At 38.0% G+C, this 23,250-nt stretch overlaps 3 protein-coding genes and 1 pseudogene across 3 annotated transcripts; 2 read left to right on the top strand and 2 right to left on the bottom strand.

Moving 5' to 3' along the window:
- Nucleotides 1-74: 74 nt before the first annotated feature.
- On the bottom strand, nt 75-3,953 carry LOC113760094 (monothiol glutaredoxin-S17). Its single transcript, XM_027302668.1, has 3 exons — nt 3,633-3,953; nt 1,665-1,739; nt 75-1,492 (listed from the first exon to the last, which is right to left on the bottom strand). The coding sequence occupies exons 1-3, from the start codon at nt 3,804-3,806 to the stop codon at nt 269-271; spliced, it is 1,473 nt and encodes a 490-aa protein (XP_027158469.1). The 5' UTR covers nt 3,807-3,953; the 3' UTR covers nt 75-268.
- A 2,671-nt stretch (nt 3,954-6,624) lies between these two features.
- Nucleotides 6,625-7,320, top strand: LOC113756787 (acanthoscurrin-2-like). Its single transcript, XM_027300332.1, has one exon. It carries the CDS (start codon nt 6,625-6,627, stop codon nt 7,318-7,320), a length of 696 nt encoding a protein of 231 aa, XP_027156133.1.
- Nucleotides 7,321-8,679: 1,359 nt separating this feature from the next.
- Nucleotides 8,680-22,995, bottom strand: LOC113763476 (endonuclease MutS2). Its single transcript, XM_027307304.1, is given in 19 exon segments — nt 8,680-9,045; nt 9,915-10,361; nt 10,884-11,408; nt 11,508-12,466; nt 14,809-14,953; nt 16,023-16,121; nt 16,363-16,473; nt 17,600-17,710; nt 17,797-17,952; nt 18,469-18,595; nt 18,815-18,963; nt 19,163-19,222; nt 19,441-19,526; nt 19,597-19,633; nt 19,737-19,813; nt 20,186-20,259; nt 21,197-21,317; nt 21,641-21,734; nt 22,877-22,995. Coding segments are annotated over 19 exon segments (3,780 nt in total). The 5' UTR covers nt 22,961-22,995; the 3' UTR covers nt 8,680-8,727.
- Nucleotides 15,354-15,649, top strand: LOC113763475 (annotated as a pseudogene).
- Nucleotides 22,996-23,250: the final 255 nt, after the last annotated feature.

Here is a 23,250-nt window from a genome sequence, read left to right as displayed (position 1 = left end):
TTGCAAAATTCAAGTCTAGTCACCACACTATCCAAGTCTGGTGTGTAGATTCTTTAAATAAGAGCACAAGACAATGATGATCCAAAAATATTCTCCAATAATTATAGGAATGTGCAACCAGAGCATGAAGAAGGTTCCCTAAAAAGGGCAGAAATATAAGACAAGGGTTCTGAAACCATTTTCCAGCGGACAACATTTTTAAAGACTTCTAGATCAATAAGCCATCAGTAGTAGGGAGTAGCACCGCTTCAGCCTACATTTCCTAAACCTATTCAGATAAGGTAGATTTCAACTCGCCATTGCTTTTTAGCTCCAGTATAATATCACAACCTCCTATCAGTTCACCCTTGTAATAGAGCTGTGGAAAGGTTGGCCAGTTTGACAAGGTCTTCAATCCCTGCCTGACCTCCTCATCAGTTAAAATATCAAATGATCCAAACTCCACTTCCTCCTCCTTCAAGGCGTTTACTACCTTGGAGCTGAAACCACAACGTGAAGCATCTGGAGTACCCTTCATAAAAAGCATCACAGGAGAAGAAGTTATCAGCTGCTTAAGGCGCACTTCCAGGGTGATCCCATTAGGAATACCTTTCTCTGCAAGAACCTTACTGAGCTCTCCACTCTTTTGCATGTCCAACACAATATCAGATCCACCAATCAGTTCACCCTTTATGTACAGCTGAGGATAGCTGGACCAGTTTGAGTAAACTTTTAGGCCTTGACGGACTTCATCATCAGTAAGGATGTCAAAGCTCTTAAAATCTATTTTCTCTTGTCTCAGAATATCAACAACTTTCCGGCTAAAACCACAACGCGGTGTATCTGGTTCCCCCTTCATAAAAAGCATAACTGGACTAGAATTAATTAAGCTATCCAAACGAGAGTTCAGGTCTGCACTCAAACCAGAGGCCTCAGAGATGCCACCCTTTCCCATTCCAGGTTCTGTTGCTTCTGCTTTAGAGGAATCAGATGCTTCAATTCCATGATCCAACAAAACTTCTTTAAGTTCACCACTCTCATGCATAGCAGTTACAATGTCACAGCCACCGAGAAGCTCACCCTTACAGTAGAGTTGAGGATATGTTGGCCAGTTGGAGAACTTCTTCAATCCCTCACGAACCTCGTCATCCGTCAGAATATCAAAGCTTCCAAATTTGATCTTTTCTTTCATCAAGATGTCGACTACTGTCCGGCTAAAACCACATCTAGGTTCCTCAGGGCTTCCTTTCATAAAGAGCATTACTGGATGAGAATTCACAAGCTGTTCTAATCGCAATTTAAGCCCATTTCCAGTGCCAGGTGAATGGCTTTCCACTTTAGAATTGTCTTTAGCAAAATCCTTGACTGTTTCAAGGATTGCTGGCCCTGCAGCCATACCTAAACTAGCAGGAGCTGCAGGTTCGTCAGCAGTGACAGATCCAGCAACTTTAGCAACCTTGTTAGCTAAAGCTGAGGGGTCAGCACCTTCCAGGGTATCCACACTCTTACCATCCTAAAAGCACCAAAAAGGAACAAACTTACACATGAAAGGCTCGAAAATAAGACACATAACATTCCCAGATACATTCTTAAATTAAGTTAAAAACTCCAGAAGGAGCAAAACACAACAGACTGCAGAAAAAAGCTGAACGCTCTTGAGAAGTAGAATTACAACTTGAAATTACCTTGAAGAAGACAAAGTAAGGCACAGCAGCAACTGAATATGCCTCAGAAATCTCTGGTTGTTCTTCAGCTTCAACCTGTAGTGACACAGAGGAAGTGATGAACAATGAATTAACAGAGAGTAGTGCACTTCTCAAGAAAGGTCAACACTATACAAAATCAAAGTGTACAGCAGATAGCAAATCCCAAAATACAGTCCTTTCCTCAAGTCTAATATTCACCCAGACAAAGAGCCTTCAGACCACAAAACCCAAGAAGTTAAAAAGCAAGAACAGAGAAAGGGTTAACCTTCAAATCATCAGTATTTTCCTAATCTTAGAGGTGTAAACCTCAGGCAGTTTGTAAAAAAGTTAAATAGCTCAAAATTACACAATGTAGAATGGAGTGCATAAATAACACCTTGAGGATCATAGTTTGTGGTTTCAATTTCACTCAAACCATTTCCTGCTCCTATCACTCGTGATAACAGGTAACTAGTTTTATTCCAAACCCGGTACGGATTCTTGTTTCTACAATGTTTACAATTAAATTATGAGGAGCAAGGCAGGGAACCAACTACATAATCATGTAGCCAATATACGCAGATAATTAAACTTCTATCTCAATTCTACCTGCTTCCTAGGACACCGGATTACATGATTCTGTTACCCTATTTCTTATTCCAGCTTTCTATATCCCTACTGTCTATGTATTCTCTTACCGGCTCATGCATCGTACATTGGTGCCAAGTGCCAAGACTACCTCCCGACAAACAAAAATGATGGATAATGATTCAACTTATTTCCAGTTAAGTCCTTGTCATCCTCATAAGAAAATTGGTACACAATTATAGTTCAAAAATTCTGGAAAGATAAATGCTCAGAAAGGATTCCTAGCTCACCATGGGAGCATATTTTATACACAAAAGGCACAAAAAGATGAGAAAGCAACATGAGTTACTAAAGCTTATGATAGTTTGGCAGAAGAACGGGAAGGAATGCGGAAGAGGATTGGAATCCCTTATAAAGGCAGAGTTCCTTCAATCTTCAGCTACCTAAATGAAGAGAAACTTTTTCCAATTACAATGTTTGCTCTATACAAGCATCAAAAATTAAGACCTTACACTTTCTACCTAATCATCATTTGACTTTTTCCATTTTTTTGGGGTATTTCATTAAAGGAAAAAAGTTAATTTCCTTTTTGATAAGGATGTTATTATTCAACCAGGTCAGCCCTTTCAAAATCATCAAAAGACAAAACAAAATCAAGCTACCAGTTGGGATCAGCTCTACCCTTCTGATATCTTGATTTCCTTCCACCAACTACCATAAAAGGTAATAAAACCCTGACTGAAGATTATTAGACTTATTACGTGCAAGTTGGAATCATCACTAGATTTCTAATGTGGCATTTTCTGACCCATTAAAAAGAGTCGTTAACCAGTTCTGCTTCCAGACTAACACTTTGACAGAAATAGATAATGATTGCTGCTTGTCCAATACACATTTCCTGTGCCCACAAAGAATCACTGCCTCAGCCCAACAAGATATCTCATTTACCTTGTACGCCCAACTTCTAATTTGAATCCTATATACATTAAGCTATTAAAAATATTCCTTTTATCAATCACATCTACACCATTATCAAATTTTTTTCTTCTGACATATTCCTCTGGCATCAAGGACCCATTTTTCTCAAAATTTACATACTCCCATTAGGCTTCACGAGTTTAATTAATTATAACTTATGAACAATAATAAGTGCATAATGATAATAAAACACTCAACCTCTATTCCTCCCAAATTTAAGAACCAAGAAAGCAGCATAACAGCAAAAAAAAAAAAAGGTTAAAAAAAATGTCCAAGATGAAAGAAAATTCATCGACTAAATCAACTAAAACACAGTTGCAATAGGGATGCAATTAAGAATGGATAAGGATATCAAAAAATATCATTATAACGAGAGAGAGAGAAAAGGGGAAAAGGGTTTACTCTGAAGAAGCGGGCATGAGGGAAATCAGTGGAAAGATGAGAAAAGACTTGGTCCATCTGCTTAGAAGCTTCACACCATGATGCCCAGAAGTGTAAAATCACCGTTGTCTTCTCTGCCAATGTCTTCTCCAGCTCGGCTTTCGATTTCAATTCCTTCACCGACCCTCCTCCCATTTTCTTTTCACTTTCCCTCCTCTCTGGCTTCTCTCTTGTTGTCTCTCCCAATCTCGCCGAAGCAAAATTCTCAAAGCAGGCAGGAGTCAGCGAGTCTGCGCAGGGTCCCGTCCTATGGCTATATATGGCCTGCGGTTTTCGCTATTTTCTGGGTTTTTCCTTTTTTCTTTTCCTTCCAATTTTTTTTGGTATAAACCTTCTTTTTTCTTTCTTGGCCTTGCTTTTTAAAGTCTTTTTCACTCTTTTATTAGAGCATTGTGTGCTTTTTCCTTTTTGTTTGTTTGTTTGTGATTTCCTTTGCTGGTGCAAATTTTGAACTTTGAACAAAGTACAAATATTTCGAGAATGAAATTTTCCAAACGTATTTTAGCTTGTAAGAAAAGAAATTCAATGTTTAAATTATTATGAACAAAATAATGTTCAAACTATAAACTATAACTACTTTTCATTCATATTCTATAATTTATTTTAATGACTTCTAACTTGTTTAAAGGTGCATGAAAGTTTTTTTTTTTTTTTTTTTTTTTGTTGTCATAACGGCACATCTAATTTAGCCTAACTTATTCCTACTCCTACACCGGAGGAACCTTACTCTAAGGGGTGGCCTAACTGAGTCAAGGAAATCTGACGGAGACTGAAGGTACACCACTACGCACTTATATTGATTTAAAACAATTTTTATATAAAAACATGTTGATAGGGAACAAGATTTAAACTCTTGATTTCTCACCTCATAATTAATGCGGGAGGCAAGGTGCATGAAAGTTTGTGAAAAATAATTTTCATTTATCATCATGTGCATGAAGTAATCACATTCTAAACTATCCTCTCGTAATATTTGAGGACCATGAAAGACAATTTCATTAAAGTTGCGGAACCATGAATTCATATTCTTGAGCTTTTTTTTTGGGGAGGGGAGGGGGGGGGGGGGTTGGGGAGAGTATTTAAGAGCTACACATAACTGAGGGAAAAAATCCCGTATTAAAAAAAAGTTTGAAATTATGGAAAAAAATGAAATTTTTAAAGGGGTGGCTAAATTTGAACATTGAACTGAGTAACCCCTATTCTAACTGTGCTCCTTTGAGTTCTATGGATTAAAATGTAAGGACTAGGAAACATACATTATTCACTAAATTGTATAACTCTCCTATGTTGGTAGTCCCATATTATGAAAATACTAAACATACAAATTTTTAGAATCAAGCAATTTACAAAATCCCGGATCAAATAGATGAAAACTCATTAGTTTTTTTTTTTTTTGGGGTTGAACTTGGGATAGTGAAACCGCTGGTGAAATTAATGATAAATAGCTCTCACCTGAAGCATGCTCGTGAATCAGAGAGGATTGATTGGCTCCTCGTGAAAATTGAAAAAAGGCAAATATGGTAGATAAGGACCATCGGGTCCAAAGAATATCTTGTTCATTGGCAATTAGCATGGTGCGAAATTTGTGGTGGATGAGAAAGTCTTCCAAAAGAAAATAAAAGCAAGCAAGAAAGTAACAGAATCGACTTCAATCTTTTAGAATGAAAACAAAGCATAGATGATAGATGAGACCCTCTTCTGCTTTTGCCATACTTTCCAGCTAGTAATATGTCCAGTGGCTGAAAGTCTATTTTTTTCTGATTGAAATGAACTTTAAGGGTTTATTTATTTACTGTTTCTTGAAACCAGAGTAATGAATAGTGCTAGAACATGTATGGGATCTGGATTAATTTTCCAATCCACAAAAGAAAAAGCTGTCACGTACGTAGAAGCAATAGTGGATTGAGGATTCACTTTTTATCTCTTGCAATCACAGACCTGCAGCGACTGACTTGTATTTTTGTGGCCAATCAGGGATCAAATCCAAACTGAAGACATTAGACATGGCATCGCCGTGGATCCCATTGTATATGGTTGCAAGCGAGATGGTAAAGGCCAGGCAAGAAGTGATATATGGATTAGATTCCCAATCAGGGACTTGGGGCCTGTGGGGGCATTTTTAGATTCTTCGGCTTTGCTTAATAATCATACTATAGTGATTTGAGAATTGATCCTATATGACTATACTTGTTTGAGTTAAAAAAAAAAAAAAAAGAAACAAGTTGTGTGTGAGTCTGATAAAATTGAAGTATGAAATCTGAAATCTGAATTAAATTATTAAATTGTTAAATATTAAATATAATACATTTAAATACACATCACATTCAGTGATAAGTGTATAACTTATCATTTACTTTTGAAAACTAGTTTTGTCCAGAAAATTCAGTGCTACTTAATTAATTCAAATGTTTAATATTTTATTATCAAATAATTTGAATATGAAATTTAAATGTGTGAACTGGATTATCATATATGACTTGACTAGTTTCAACTTTAAACTGAGTTATCATGACTTTGAATTCCTTTTCTGATTGAGCCAAGATAGAGAACCATATACTGTACACAGTCTAATTGACGAGATAATTTGGACGTACTTCACAAGGAGAATGATGATAGTTGTACACGTACATCAATTCTCTTCAAAGACTTTGTTGAGGAACTCCAAAGCAAGATATCCATCCATAAGCACTTATGGCGTTGCAGATAAACATGAACAACAGAATTGAACCAACTCGAAATGCATGACATGTTGCTTTCTGTTTTATGCAACTTATTTTGTACCACTTTCTCAGGAAAATGACCATGAGAAAACAATGCCATGCACTCAAGAAACTGTTCAAGCCTCCTGCTATAAATATGTGCATGTAATGTAACATACAGACCAAAATGTATAATATAAAAAAAGTGTTAATCAAATCAGTAAATATAGCTTAACGTCCTCTAAATTCTGAAAATGGCAGCATCAACTTGGGCTTACGTAGCCTTTACGGTTATGCTGAGCTTATCAGTGTCCTCTGCTCACAGAGCCAATTTGCTCACTGGTGATCATGAACCCAAGGTGCGTGTACTAGGCGGCTGGGGTGAGCCATACTATGGCGGAGGTAGCAATGGTGGGTGCCAATACGGTGCTTGGGACGGCTGTGGTTATGGACAAGGCAGCGGTAGTGGTAGTGGCGGAGGAGGTGGGGGTGGTGGTGGAGGTAGTTACGGTGGACCTGGTTATGGTGGCTCTGGCAATGGTGGTGGAAGCGGTGGGGGTGGTGGAGGTTCTGGAGGCATGCCTGGTTATGGTGGCCCGGGAAATGGTGGTGGTGGCGGAGGCGGAGGCGGAGGCGGCTCGGGTCCTGGAGGCATGCCCGGTTACGGTGGCCCTGGCAATGGTGGAAATGGAGGTGGTGGAGGTGGCGGCGGTGGCTCAGGATGGACGCCTGGTTACGGTGGCCCTGGGTATGGGAATGGAAATGGAGGCGGTGGTGGATACGGTGGAGGACCTTATCAGTGTGTGCCACATCCAAGTTGCCACAATTGTCACCCTTTTACTCTATACACCAATCATCATCTTCTTCCTCCCGGTACTGGTGCTACTGGGCCAAACAACAACAAAGCAGCAGACGAACCTTCTGCTGCCTTGGCTCCTGAATCCGATTAGGCTAGCCACAAATGGCAACACCTTAATATCCGCCACATAAAACTTAAAAGAGGGTCTACCTGTCTAGATGATTTGTTATCTCCATAAAAAATGAGAGTGATATTTATACTTCAAAATTAATGTTCAATCAATTATCTACTGATCAAGTATGAGCAAAAGTTGCTAGCTTCAATTCTGCTAATGCGGAGGCGGAGGTAAATAAGCACAAACATTTGTGATGAGCTTCGATTCTGCATCTATTGCACCTTAGATTTATCTCTAACAAACAAATACTCCGCATTTGCCGATTCAAAACATGAACAACTCGACAATTCATCTCTTCGCAGTCAAGACATAAAATACAAGAAGGTTGCAACATTAATATCATCAAAATAGAACTGCAAATCCTAATACAAACAGCAATAATTCATCGTCTTATGATGGGAATGACACAAACGTGTTTCCATGTATTATACCAATTGTCCGCGTATTTACATAGACATTATTGTTTTAAGAGAAGGAGATGGAGAATGACATTTGAACTTCAGGACCTCTAATTCTTGAAATCTTAATTTCAACCAATGGAGAAATGAGATTTAAACTTTAGGACCTCTAACTCTTGAAATCTTAACTTTAATCATCGGACTAGGCTTCTTTGGCAGAATGAGACAAATTACCCAAGCATATATTTTATTTTTGAAAAAATATTTATTATGTTTTATGCAATTCAAAATCTTAAAAAAGAAGAGACCTTAGAGAGTTAATCACCAACGCAGCAAGATGTTTACTTCGTCATTAATTCTTTCCCGCTTAGCTGCATAATCTAATTGTAAAATATACACAATAATATGACACTGTAGAAACAAATGTTTAGATTTTGAGAAAATCAAAGAAGTATACAAATTTGACTTTTATTTCTTACATCATAACTTGATGGGATGCCCTTTCTAATATTTCAAACTGAATGATAGTTTTAAATACATCAACTTGGCCTCGACATAGCCAGTTAGGCTCTGCATTGGAAGAGAAATAAATTTGATTGGTCATTGGAGTTGTCAACATCCTAATTGCAGGGAACATAGCCTAAAACATCAAGCTCTAAAGAAGAAATTGTTCTCTTTGTTTTTCCAAACAAAATCCATAAAAGAACACCCAAGTGCAAAACACCAAATTTTGAACAACCGACATAATTTTCAATGTCATGAACAAGCAGGGAAAGTTTCCTGACATTTCACATAAACAATGACTCTTAGTACATTATCGTACTGCTCAAATGATCACAAATGCATTAAAAAAAAAAAAAAGGTTATAGCCAGGCTAAGTAAAAGAACTTAAACATTCAAATGCACATGCATCGGTATAAGCTAATGCAACCACTTTAAAGGAGGGGCAAAAAAATTTCATTTCATAAATGGGATGGAAGAACATTCACTTTATATAAGCAACTGTGCAACCGTAATTCAGAGGACTTTCCTGCTCAAACTTGGCAACACGTGGATGGTTTTTCAGTATCTGTAATGCTCGCTCCTTCACCACCCCAGTGCCCATCCCATGTATGACAAAAAGAACAGAACCTGGTCCTCTTGAATTGAGGGCCATCTCAAGGTAGTGAGCAGCTTCCTCAGATCGCATACCTCGTAAGTCCACTGTATTCTTGGATGTTTGAAACACAGGTCCATAGGAAACCTCCTCACTATTGCTCATTTTGGAGAAGCTCCTAAGGCTCTTGAGGTTTCTCAAAACTCCCTACAATGTCAACAGGTACACCCACTGCCATCAGATTTAGTAGCGTATGCTCCAACACATTGTTGATCATTTCAATCTCAAAATTAATGCAGGATAGAGAATCGCAACATTCAACTAATAAGTACAATGCAGATCAATCAATCACACCTGAAGGAATATGATGTAACTGAAGTTATATCCACAATGAAAATCTCAAACCAAAAGACAATTCTTTAAATGTCTAATCACTTTTAGTACCCGATAGTTGGATTTTGCACCAATTCAGTCCCTCAGGTTCCATAAGAAGCACATTTAATCTCTCAGCTTTCCAATATAGAACGATTAGTTAACATAAAGTAGCTAATCATAATTAGGTGAAGCATGCAAGGATGTTTAACTGTTGGCTTTGGAGGTAAACAAACATTACAGGGCAATATCTGTTCCAGCCGATGGTTAAAAGCATCAGCTGGTCTATTTAAATATAGATGCCTTTCCACAAAGCAGTAGCAGGTATTGTTTGTTGATTTGCTTCAAAAATGGAGAGCATTGTGCTATGAAAAATACAAAAAAACATTTAGGCAATTGTGTAGAAAATGCCTATTTTCTTCTGTTTAACTGATGCAGAGAGCTGATGTCCACATGCAGTCCTAGTTTCCTCTCGTAAGTAATATCCAATTTCAGATCAACTGTCCATGATATGTCCAAATTGAGAAATTAATGAAGACGTGTGTTCCCAAAAGCTGACTGACCCAAAAAAAAACGATAATCCTCTAATAAAGTAGCATTATTAAAAAAATGCTGAAAATTTTGTAACATCATGCCTAAGGACAACATATTAAGAACTTTGGAAAATCGCCAATAATTAACAAATTTGATGTTACTCCTCATACCTGATTAGAAGCTGTTCCACCACTAATATCAGCATTTGCAAGAGCTCCTACACTGTTTTTATTCACACGTACTCTGACTTTTCCAAGTTGGACGAGGACCATGTCATCATCTCCAGGTGCTTCAATTACAGTAGCCAACTTTTTCCCAAGTCCCTTGACATACACTTGCTCACCAGGCTGTGGTACATACAACCTACCGTCCGAATTCCCAATAGAAAGACCATCAGTAGGCTGATGAGTTTCAACAATGGATGCAATTGCAGACTCTGCTTTCTTCAGCAGCAGATTGTACTTATCTGCATCAGCATTTTTAAGTTGGTTCTCAAATTCATGCACTATATCTTCAATTTCTTTCTTCACTGCCTTCAATTCCTGTTGGATCTGTTGGGTTTCCTTTGTCTTAAGAGTTGCCTCGCGCCCTTCAAGGTCATCTGCTGCATTTCTTATCTTCAATTTAGGAAGGAAAAATGGAGTAAACAGAAACTTATGAAGCAAAAGAGGGTGCAAACTGTGACGTAACAAAGAAGAGTATTCACCGCTTTCCACCTATCTAAAAATTGAAGTGAAACAAAAGGGGAAAATACTCCTGTACATTATATGATGTACTCACCTATATGTTATAGCACGTAGTGCATCAATAAAACACATGCACATAAATGGACGCATGTATAGGTTGAGAAATTGAAATAAAGAATGATAGATATCATGGGCAACAGAAGTTGCCAAGAGAAGAGAAAAGCCATTCCTTGCCCACCAATACAAGTAAACATGTTATGCTAGTGTTATATGCAGGCGCTTTAGCTTTTTGTGCAACTTATGTGACGATAAACATGAATGAAGGAAGCAGGCTATATGTGGTAATCAAGGACTGCAATAAAATAGGAGAAAAACATTTTCATTGCATATTGTCTCATAACAAGTATCTCTTTTCTCAAAGATTAAATATTTACAATCGTGCAACTTACATACCTCATAATAAATGCTCATAACATCCAAGTGAAGAGATGCAGCTTTATTTGCTTGAATTTCTAATCTGTTTCTTTCTTCCATTAGTGACTGGTACAGCAAACCTTTCTGCATCTGCACCTTCTCTGGGGCCAACTTGTTTATCCATGCTTGGGCACGGTTAATTATCTTCTCATCAAAGCCAATTCTTTCAGCAACGCTTATGGCATTGGATTCTCCTGCGCTTCCCCAAAGCATCCGATAGGTAGGCTGTAATGTCTCCAGGGAAAACTCCATTGCAGCATTTTCGAACCTACTATCTTTACCTTTGAGTTGAGTCAAGTCAGCATAATGGGTAGTGACAACAGCTAACTTGACCCGATCAACAATATATTTTAAAATGCTGGCAGAGAGAGCTACACCTTCTGAAGGATCAGTCCCACTTCCAATTTCATCAATAAGGACCAGAGACTTTCTGGATGCAGTTTCCAAAATTTTACAAAGCCTTGAAATGTGCCCACTAAAAGTTGAGAGACTTTGTTCGAGCGACTTCAACCAAATATGAAAAATGCGAAGCCATTAAACAGAGACAAGGAATAAAATCGAGAAGAGATATAAAACTATAAAGGGCCAGAAAGAATCTACTACCTGATGATCTCCAATATCTGCCAGAATCAAATCAAACCACGGCAGCTGCGGATTGTCCTGAGCAGGCAAATACATGCCAGCTTTTGACATAACGGAAGCTAGTCCTAGAGTTTTCATGGATGCAGTTTTGCCACCCGTATTAGGTCCCGAAATTATGACGACTTTTATATTATACCCAATCTTGATATCAACAGGAACAGGAGAAACTGTTTTGGAATTGGAGAAGTCATTCCTTTGATACAATTTAGCTGAGTTTCTGGATTCAGATGGAACAAGATCAGACAATTTTGTCAAAAAGGGTGCTAGCAGCAAAGGATGTTGTATGCCTTGAATGTCTACTAATAAAGAACTCAGTCCAGATTTCCCAAAACTTTCTGAACTTAGAACTGGACAAACCCCATTGATCCATTTCGCATGAGCAGCTCTAGCGAATGCAAGATCTAAATCCAATATTCTGTCCAGTAAATACTTTATCTCTGAATTTGATTGCACAATCTCAGATGTTAGTAGGCTTAAGATCACACGTTCCTCGAGCTTCTCCTCATCTAATAGCCTCACTTCTTCATTGTTCAAGTTAATGGCCTCCTTAGGCTCCATGAAATATGTTGCTCCTGAGCTGCTAACATTTAGAACAACGCCATCTGGGAGCAGCGACCTATGGGAAGCTCTAACTGCCACACACATCCTTGATCGACGTTTGGTAACCAATGGTCTGTCAATTCCACCAGCCCGAAACATCTGGGTTGCTGTTTGCTTCAGCATGGATTCCAGATTGTCCATATTCCTCCTCCTTTCTGACCTAATAAGCTCCAACTCCTCACTAGCTCTGTCAAGCACTACTGAAAACTTACAATCGATACAGAAATCTATTTTTTCCTCCAACTGCACCAGGAAATTGACACTTTGAAGGACATCAAGAAGAGGAGAGCACCTGTTTGAATACAAGGAGAGATAGAATCCTATGAGTCCTTCCCATAGCTGTTAAAATTAATATGCAGCAGCTTCTACATCACTTATGTTAAAGAACAATGAATTGCTATAACTATCACTTCCACTCCCACTTTTACAACTCCTCCAGAAACCTATTTTAGAGCCCTACCCAAGCCATGATGACAATCCATCCATAGGATGTACATGCATTCCCTCGACGATGTCAAACTGCCATACAAAAAGCAATAGCTATTTAGACATGCAACAAAAACATGCCCACATATAAGCATACTAAGATCATAGCAAGATGAGTTTACAGCTTTCAACCATTGTTGTTACTAGATTTGAAGATAAACCCGCACTCCTCCAGAATCAGTCGTGCCAAGGATGCAATCAAGTCAAGTAAAGTCAGACTTATTGACCTCAAGCTCACAAAACCTTCAACTCGACTTAAACTGGAACTACGAATTTTCAAGCTTGCCAAACCAAGCTTGAGCTCAAATCGTTGAGTTAATGAAAGAGCTCTAGGCCGGCTTGAATACAACAAAATGCTCAAATATTTTGACCACAGGTTTTTCTGGGCCTGCCTAACGCAGATGTCCCTCAAATAGGGGATTGGTTGATTGGAAAGCTCAGGCAGGAGTAGGACATTCCATACAAATCTTTCTGATTCGCTAGCTTTTTGGCTCCTCTCAAATCGCATTTTTTAATCGACAGGTAGGGGTTGATGGTCAAAACTCAAGCCTTCGAGCTTCCATAAAAAAACTTCTCGTCCTTGTGTCAGGTTTATACTATGTAACTCAAATATAAAAATACACGAAGCTCGATTAAGCTCAAACTCAATGAGCTCGCGACTCGGGTACTGCGCTCGACCAAGCTCGACTCAATAAATCTACTCGGAGTAGCACAAGCTGGACTATAACTCAGTCAAATTAATGCAGTTAAAACTTTACTTCATCTTCAAAAAGTTACCTCTCAGAGGAATTACTGTCCACTGAAAACTCTTCCACCTGTTCGACCAAATGTCTAGCTGACGCAAGAGTCCGTTTAAACAAACACAGCTCTTGAATCGTCAGCAAGTTTCCGGCCACTGCAGAATCAATCAAGACGGAAACGTCCTCTATCCCGGAAAAGTCCAACGGCCGAGGAATGGCCAGGGCCGCGGATGTTTGGGCCAGGAGAGTCCTGCTCTCTTCTGGGCTTCGCCCCAGTGGAATCCTGGCCGACTGGGCGGCAGCAAGGCCCATTGACGTGGAGGTGAATGCGGCAAGCTGGGCGCAGACGGCGGGCCATTCTAGAATCCGAAGAGCCTCGGACTGGAGTGATTGGGCGAGTTGCAGACGCTGAGTCGAGTCAGCGGAGACGGAAATGCGGAGGCGTCTGACGGACTTGGGGTAGTTGCAGGGGAAGAGTGTAAGGTAGGGTGGAGGCCTATTGAGAGCGATAAAGTTGCTGCAGAATTTCATTATTGAAACTATAATTTGAATTTTGATGGGATTTCATAGAAAGCAACGCATCTTATCTATAGCTGAATTGGAGGGAAGGTTTTGGCTCCAATTAGCTAAGGTGGGCTGCATGGGAACATGGCGTAATATCCATCACCAGAATTTTTTGATCACTGGCAAAATAAGATGACTAGTATTCTTAGCTTCCAAGTAAAGTCCCATACAATAATTTTAAAACATAATGAAAAAAAAAAAGACATCCTAGTAAGGTTCGATTTATCCCATGACAACTTTGCTAAAGTATGTTTCTAATGAAATACTAATAATCCTTAATTTTGAAGATATCGTTATTGCCTATTGGCTCCTTAAACCATTCTCATTCTGCTGGGGAACATTCATTATTAGTAGTGTGACATTGGCAACAGAAATAATGAATGGATGAAACCGGTTACTTCTCTGAAATCTAAATTGATGCAAGATAGATGCAGTTGACCAACTCAAAACGGCAATGCAAAATTGCAGAAATTTTGTTTGGAAATCAGAATGCCATTCATTTCAATGTCAACTCCTCCTAGACAGACTATGGAATTAGTGTTCAACAGCTGCATTGACAGCTTAGCATACAGCCATAGACAAATCCAGGCATCAATGAAGTATGAACATGATGCTAAATCCCAAATTTACATGCTTCAGGATGACCCCTTCCGCCAGAGCTCCTCCTCCAGTCAATTCACAAGTGCAATGAAGAATCCTCAGTTGAGCAACCCGTGCGGCAATATGCGTACCACGCAATAATACTCCGACTACCTAAAGAAATTCAAGAATCAGCGATCAGCGTATTTGACAAAAAGAAACAACACAGGTTCAAAGCAGCAAAAGGTAAGTGTAAGAACTGAAAAAGACAGGTAGAAGAACCATGAAATTACCAAAGGTACGATTTCCTTATAGTGTTGCAAGGATTGGGGAACCACACGCAAGAGCATGCTTTCCTTCATTGTAAACAAGGTTTCCCCTCACAAAGGTAGCCAAAACTTTTCCTGAGAGTCTAGATCCAATGTACGCCGAGATAGTCTGCAGAAGGAATGGAAGAATTGAGAGGTCATTTTTTTAATTGGAAGAAGCATGTTCGTCACTCACCATGGAAGTTTATGAGCCAATACAACATCCATCTGATTTACAATGTATAACTCACAAGTAACCAAAGCCCTGGGGATTTTTACCAAAGATATCGCCTTCTTACTGGAACTTGAAAAAAAAAAAAACACAGTTAATTTAAAACCACTTATGTACAGAAGTCAACTTCAGTCAACTTCCATTCTCCAAAAGATTTTCTCCTTCTTCCCTTCCCAATACAAAGCATATTTGTTGGTTGGGTTTTCCTATTGGAAACAGTTCCCTATAAAAAATTAAGGAAGTCTGGTGATTTTGAGGGTCCAACCTTCGACCCCCTCGTCCCTGTGAGTCTTCCCAGCTGTTCAACATGACTAAGAAAACCAAGAAGGTGAGTATTCTTGGGAAATTTAATACCTGTTGTGGTGCCAGTGTGAGAAAGCTGATTAAAAAGATGAAATCAGTCAGCACAGCTAGCACCAGTTCTGTGAAAACTGGGTGGTAAAAATGAAGGCTGTTGGAATTTGGGGATGCAATAACACTGGCAAAGTCAAAGCAGGCGGTGCTTACATGTTAAACACTGCTACAGCCGTGATGGTCAGGAGCATCATCAGTAGATTGAAGAAGCAGACCTTAGATGAATTTTGGTGAAAAGGAGAATAAATACTAAGTTTTGGTCTGAGATAGCTGAAGTCGACTTCTTAATGTATTTCTATACATTTGGAAAACTATTAAAACTAACACTTTCTTTAATATTTTAACATAAAAGGCAATATTTGAATCAGTACGTGCAGTCCAAACTCCGAAGAAAGTAAGGCTATTCAGATTGAGTATGTATGTGATTTTTACTATCAAATGGCCTATACTATGACTATACCAAAGAAATTTGATCATAGAATAACACACATTCAAGCCCACGGTGCCAAGCCAGGGTGCATTCTTTGGAAAAGAAGTACCACAAAGAGAAATTACAAGCAGTATGTCGATCATACAGATAAACAGACAGAGTGGTGAGGAAGTGAGAACTTACAGGATGCTTATGATATACAGGATGGTTCTCATCAAGGTCAAATTCCACTTCTGGTTCCCATACCACAAAATCTGCTTCATAGCCAATTGAAATTGCTCCCTGCACAATATTCGGATTGTTTACCAGTTAAAATTACAGAAAAAAAAAATAAAACCTTGGTCTTTGGGAAAGCCTCTGAAGAGGTTCTATGTATTCTGATATCAATGTCAGAAAAATATGACTGTGAAATTAAATGACACAATTCTCATGCATGGCACTTGATTGAAAGTTATTAGTGACCCAGAAAAGCAGATGGGAATTTCACTTCCATTAGTTTTCCTCACAACGGTGGAAATATTACCTTATAACTTAAGCCAGCAAGTTTAGCAGGCTTTTCACTCCACCATGAAGCTAATTGTTCGAGTGTAATTCCATATTTCTGCCCATATGACCAAGTCGCAGGAAGTACGAACTGCAAATAGACATGCATGAATATGAGACACAGAGAGAGTGAGAGACCTGTGATCAGCCCAAACAATAGAATAACGACACATATCATTAGTGACTTACAAGGTAAAAATTTTTTTGGGGGTGTTTTTGAAAAATTTTACTGTAGCAGTGTATATGAAAAATTTTTGCTATAAAATTTTTTTGAAATATTTGATATATTGTATGGATGAAATATTTTTTAAATTATTTTGTATTACTCTAACATTGTATTTGAAAAACTTGTTTTTGAAAAGGCCAATCCAAACGGACCAAAAAGGAACCAGAATCAGTAGTATTTTGTGTTAGTTTTAAATGCAATCTACAGTAACATGAAAAGGGATTCTCTCCTTGATTCAAAAAGACTTCTTGAAAGACGTGATTTTTTTGTTTTGAACCGTTAAGCATGTTGTGAAAGGGGTGAGGACCATAAACCTGCAGTTCTACGAAACAGTTCTCTTAATTGATTCAAATGCTTTTTATGTTATTTGCAGTTCTTTGCTTTACTTTTCAATTTAGTTGTGACATCATGCTTACATAGTCCAGTTTATTAGGGATGGTCTAAATGGACGAAACAGCTGACTGTTAACACAGTAGCTTTGCCAGTTTGCCTAACTGTATAAAGTTTATTGGGCCTTAGCTTCAGATTTGCAAAAGCTGATTTTGTGGACTTCGGAGGGTTCTGTTCACAAAACTACGCTCGAATCAGATAGTTCAAGGTGGATGCAATGCTTAGTAAATGAAGAACGTTTTGATTTGGATAATTTTTTAAAATGTTAAAGAATTCAGGTCATTGGATATGCTTGTCGAAGCCCAACACCTTCCCCCTTGGAAGGGGCCTTCCTTCCTGCACAAAGGGCCTTGAGGTCACGGGTTCAAATCCTGTCTCCGCAACATCTTGATCTTGTTTGTCAAAAATTTTAACATAAGGGCATGTTATGCCATGGTAGCTACCATATCAGAGTAGTAGGTAGCTTCATGATTTCCTTTAGTGCAGAGTTACGTTTACCAAAATCAAAACAAATGTAAACCTTAAAAAAAAAAAAAAAGAAGAAAAAAAAGAATCCAGTACTTACAGGGATTCTTAAATATCAACTTTTAAGCACACTGACCTGCAAAGAAGATATGCCGCCCCATGCCCTCAAGAAATCACCTTCATTGAAAAGTTTGAGTTCTGGTGCTGATGGTGAGTGGTCTGAGCTTAACATGTCAATATCCCCATCCTGAGAGAAACCAAAAGAATCAAATTTGTGAACCATTTGAACCACAAGAAAAACACAAATTTAGGCATTATGAGTTTGAAAACTACTATCAAAGCTGCCCACAGCTTTTCTTTATTTGCAGCATCACGAATGGGTGGAGCACACTTAAAGCGAGTGTCTCCATCTGGGATCTTTTCAGCTGAAAAAGCTAGATAGTGGGGGCAAGTTTCAACAGTCATGCTGTCGCCACTTTTCTTTGCTTCCTGGAGAAGTAGAATTAAAGTACTAAGCGAACCACAGAATATATAGTAATGCAATGAGCAGATAACAATTTAAAATGGCAGAATATTGAATATCATAACCAAGTGAGTTAAAGCGGAATAATCAAACTGAAAGAAGTCAGAGTACTCAAGTTATGATAAGAATTGCCCTCCTTCAATCCCTATTTATCATTGCTCTCCCCTAAATATTTGATACATAAAATTCACTCTGACATTTTGCAATAATCTAGAACTGCAGTCTAATAGGAAAAGCTCAGAAAGGTGAAACCTATGATGTGGAATAACTCTATGATGTACTTCAAATGTAAATGTCAATTGACTAAGTACATCATTTGCCAGGGCTTTGCGTGTTTCTAGACGCATTCACCATTATAGACAGATAGAAAGGATAGAAAGGATCATTTTACAAGCAAAGCCATATTGAAAATGCACTCCAAGTTAGCTAGTAGGTCGCATTGTTGAATTCTAAACAACAAAATGAAACAAAACAAAGAGTACCTTAATGAGCTCAAATGAAGATCTTGCATCTGACAGATGAACAATGTGAAGATGAGCCCCTTCTGCAGGGCCACCTGTTCTTGTGTCTTTTGATACAGTTAAAAGATCCTTAATAGCGGCTTCTTCCCTGATTACAAATGAAGGGGATTCAATGAAAGAAAATATCAGATAATAAGAGACTCAAGAGATCTTGATCAAATCAAGGTATGCACATATTAGATTTGCACTTCAGAAAATTTAGCTCAGTATGTAACCATATCCATACAGCATATGTATCAATACAAGTTTCTGGGAGATCCAGACTTATGAAGTAGGCCATAGAAATATTAATTTTTCAATGTATTACCAAGAAGCAGGCCTTGACTGAAGATATACATCATAAGATCTAGGATTGTCACGACCATCTTTGCTTTCCAAGTAACCTGCATCATCTTGTGGAATTTCTGCATGCACAAGTAGAGGCCTTCTGTATTTTGCCAATACAAGGAGTCCTTCCTAAAGGAGAAATACATATTAGATAAATTCTGGGTGGATAACAAGGATAAAACATTGAGTGCATACTACATAGTGAACAGAGCAAATAGAACACGAAACCAAGTCCAAATATGCAATGGAAGGCTTCCATGCATAAATAAACATCACACGTTAATGTATCTAGAAATATTCACAATGGGGATCACATAAATCAGATTACCTTAATATGGCTTATATTCGTCATAGGAAAGTCATTAATTCCAGACGGACACATGAAGGACTACAGTAGATAGAAAAAAAAAGGTCAAATTGTGTTAGATAGAAACAGGAATTGACGTTTCAGGAGATAACCAAATCCCATGACTTTTGATGATAACTCCACTCATATTGGCTGTACTAATTTCATTACTCAAAGTCATCCTGCTTAATGCATTCTATAACATCCCCATCCTGGTAGAATGGACAAGAAAAATGGTTAAGAATATCAGAACAAGATACCTTCAGGCCAAGAGCTCCTGCCTTCAGGAGACCCTCCAGAGAACTTGCATTGAAGGCATTTTCTGGTACCAGACCTCCCCAAAAACCTGTGGGTGGAAGAGCTTAATTGTTAACCATGAAAACTTAACATGTCAGCGTATAATTTGAAAAGCATACCAACATCAATATATATCCTTCCTGCTGCAGCCTGGAGCTGTTAAGACAGATGAGAAATTATGACTCAGTAATATCAAATTTAACTGGAAAGAATCAATTTTAACAGTGCCATCTAAGCAAACTAAGTGAGATATCTATACCTTAAGTCCAAGAGTTTCTTCAGAAACAGTAGATGGAACACTATTAAGAGGCATGTCGATCAGTGTTGTAATCCCACCTGCAAGGAAATGGTAAGGCACATTATTCACGGGTCAATGTTGGAAAATAGATCAACATGGATTTGTGGAGTAAATGAACTTTAACTTAGTAAACAATATTCCACATCAAATAGCAGTATATACTTAAGTAAGATCATTCAAGCTTGGTAAACTGACCAATGAAGAGCACCTTTTGTAGTAGGTAAACAAATCGGGATAGGGTCTGATGATGGAAAATGGTTCAACTTTATATAACCACATAAACCTTCATGCTCCACGACTTCTGGCAGAAATTTATCATGCTAACAGAATTCTTCTTAGAAGAAGAAGAGTACATGCTTACAACAATGTACTTAAAACAGGAAGACAGATAAGGAATACAATGTATATACCAGCCGCAGCAGCTCTTGTCCCTGAAGGAAATCCTTCCCATTCTTCCTTTCCAGGGTCATCAAGATGGGCATGCCTGCATTATTATACCATCTTTTACTTGGGACAGGTTTGGAGACAGCTCATAAGAATTGAACCATTGCAATTTGCACGTAAGTCAAACTTGGGAAGCATCCTATTACTTTCAAAGGGAAATAAGAAGCAGAACAAAGGACAACTAAGGTGTTCAACGTAATTTAACTGTGTTCATCAAAATTAGAGTAAGCAAGTGAAAAGGCATGTTGCATGAGAAATTAATATACAAAGGCAGACAGGTGGCAGTGCAAGTTCAAACTAAAATACTATTCCAAAAGAAACAAGTCCACTGTGCTACAAATACTAAAACGTGACATAGCAACAAAGATTATTCATTTTCATTTTTTTTATCCTTTCTTCTTTTATACAGGTCAATAATCCATTTTGGAAGATTGATTGGATAATCATAATAAATAGATTCTACAGTTCCTTGCATAAAATGGTTTTGAAGAGAAACCTCCAGTACTGGAAAACAAGGGACCTTGAATGTGTTATGACTATAATAAAATCACTTTTAGTCCTATCTTCATTCATTTATAACTGAAAATCTGAAGCAAGTATCCAGGTTACACATCAAATCTAAGCATCCCGCATCAAAACCTGATTATATCTCAGTTTGATCCAAACGAAAAAGGACCTTTGGGACTGGTAAATTGAAAAATAATGAAAGTGAGTTTCTACTCAGTGGAATGTATTCAAGGTTTTCAAATGTATGCAGTAGCATACTCGAAGACATGTTTCATTAAGTCCTCTTGCAGTTCAATTATCTTTTTCTCTGACTTCCAGTTCTTACCAAGAGGTTGCAGCAATAGTACACTTGCAAGTGTTAAGGGTTACTCAGAAATATTTGGTTTCTTCCAACAGTCAAACACAAAGGCAAAATAGAAGGAAATAATGAAGAAGTAGAAGAACATAGACTGCTAACAGCACTGTCTTACACATCAACCAAACCAGGCATGATCACAGCATTCCCATAATCTATAACTTGCAGACTCTTGACACTCTTTTGCCAATGTTCTTCTTCAAGCACGGATACTATTCTTCCTCCTTTTATTTCAACTGTCCAATTACAAACCACAGAAAACATATGTCATTCATAACAGTAGGTGAATACTTAACTGATTGTCTTCATAATGAAGTTACCACTGAAAGGTATCTCCCATTTATAATATTCTAAATAATTCTGTAGTATCACTTATTTAGTTGCACAATCCATTCAACATGCTTATAATTTGCAATTACCGTATAGCAGGTAACCTACTACAAGTCCCTCTAAAAATTTTTTTCTTATTTTCCAGTAAACATTCAATATCACCAATTTGCAGTCCTAGAGGTCCAAACGTTGTCTCAGAAGTCCTGAATAATGAAAATTATGAACACACCTGTACCCGATATGATTCCTTTGGGGGTTACAATACGCTTGCTAGCTATCCAATAATGGCTATGAGGGTAAAGACTGCATCTGTTTGCAGAGAGCTGCAGCACAGATCCTTCAGAATCAATTTGAATTAATGCAAATAAATTGGTAATAAATGGTTTCTGATGACATTTAATCATTTCAACTACTAAAATAGCAATGTAAGTGATAACTGTTTATATTCTTCCCATACATGTTAATTATGTAACTTGTCATCAATTTTAACTTGTCATTAAAATTCGACAGGTAAGTCATGGAAAATGTTTAATATATAATAACTTAAATTGATCTTGTTGGATAATAAGAAAGGAACCATCCTATAGTTTTTGTATTTTTTAGCTTGCAAGTAATTTCCACAATTCATTTGCGAACAACACAAACAATTACCAAGAAAAAAGCTTCTAAGCTTGATTATAACATTTCATACTATAATTTTTGCTGTTCAACCAATAATAAGTCCCCCATCAACATGATCTCAACTCGAGTGAGAGCAAGGTTGTGACTTTATGGTTTAGTATCTGGCTTGGCTTACAGAGTAAATACAAATGCAGCAGAAATAATACTTCAGTTGTTGGAAAACCTGTGAAGAGCTTGTAAACCCATGTACCAAGGTAGCTAGTCTAATTTACACCCTGCGCCTCTGCGGATGGCTCAGAGGATTTGCTTATAATAGAGATTAAATAGCAGACCTTATGCCAAAGGATTGCCACCCTAACCACCCCTGAGGCTAATTTTGCATATCAAGCAAATTACCACCTATTTCACTCCTTTCAACACTGTCAACTATCAAAAGAACGTATGTCTATAATATCCAGAATTTCACATCCCTATATCAACATACGTGATACATCCATGTAGATGTCTTCCTCCCCCATACTCTAGCATATCATTTTCAAATCGTTTATCTTTTAGAGGGGGAGGTAGAAGAGGCACTGAGGGGAAGAGGACAAGGTTGGTGAAAACTGAATTTGTTCTAAAACGAAAGAAGAAGACCCTTAACAGGCCTAACGGCTATGCTCTGCACACGCCATGAAAGTTTGAGTATGCTTGCAATTTAAACTGATTCTATTATTCATTTGGTATATGGAATAAAAGCTTCAAACTTTGTTCCATTACGGGACCATTGATTGAAATCCATAATAGTTCCCCAAAAAAAAAAACTACAGAAAAAAACAGAGAAGAAAACAGAAGAATATTAAACCTTGAAAAGGATATCAAGGAAGAGAACAGCAACAGATACAAGAATTGGCAAGAGAGCCCCAATTTTCCATGTCTTTGAGATCATTTTTCCACCTCTCGTTTCTTTCCCTGGTGCGGTGCAATCCCCCTTACTCCTTACTACTACTACTCTGCTAGTCTGCGTGGGTATATAGTAAGACGAGTTCCCACTCCTAACTTCCCGCGAAGTCGTCTGTTTTTGTTTGTTTCACCTTTTTGGTGAGTGGGCATGCACCGCAGCTTGCACTACCTATGCAACTTGTACTACTATAATATTTTTGCCACTAATTGTTCGAATCCAAAAAAAAAAAAATTCATTCAAAAAATCCTTCACATTTTATAGCAAGGAAAGAATCA

Source organism: Coffea eugenioides, chromosome 2 (assembly GCF_003713205.1).
Source record: "Coffea eugenioides isolate CCC68of chromosome 2, Ceug_1.0, whole genome shotgun sequence".
NCBI classification, from domain to species: domain Eukaryota; kingdom Viridiplantae; phylum Streptophyta; class Magnoliopsida; order Gentianales; family Rubiaceae; genus Coffea; species Coffea eugenioides.
This window is presented reverse-complemented; position numbering and strand designations above follow the sequence as displayed.

Excerpts from the sequence above, each read along its gene's own strand:
- LOC113760094 (XM_027302668.1), bottom strand. The coding sequence starts at position 3,806 with ATGGGAGGAGGGTCGGTGAAGGAATTGAAATCGAAAGCCGAGCTGGAG. Across the intron at positions 1,740-3,632 it reads CTCATGCCCGCTTCTTCAGA|GTTGAAGCTGAAGAACAACC; the intron begins GTAAACCCTTTT and ends GTGTCACTACAG. Across the intron at positions 1,493-1,664 it reads CTTACTTTGTCTTCTTCAAG|GATGGTAAGAGTGTGGATAC; the intron begins GTAATTTCAAGT and ends TGGTGCTTTTAG.
- LOC113756787 (XM_027300332.1), top strand. The coding sequence starts at position 6,625 with ATGGCAGCATCAACTTGGGCTTACGTAGCCTTTACGGTTATGCTGAGC.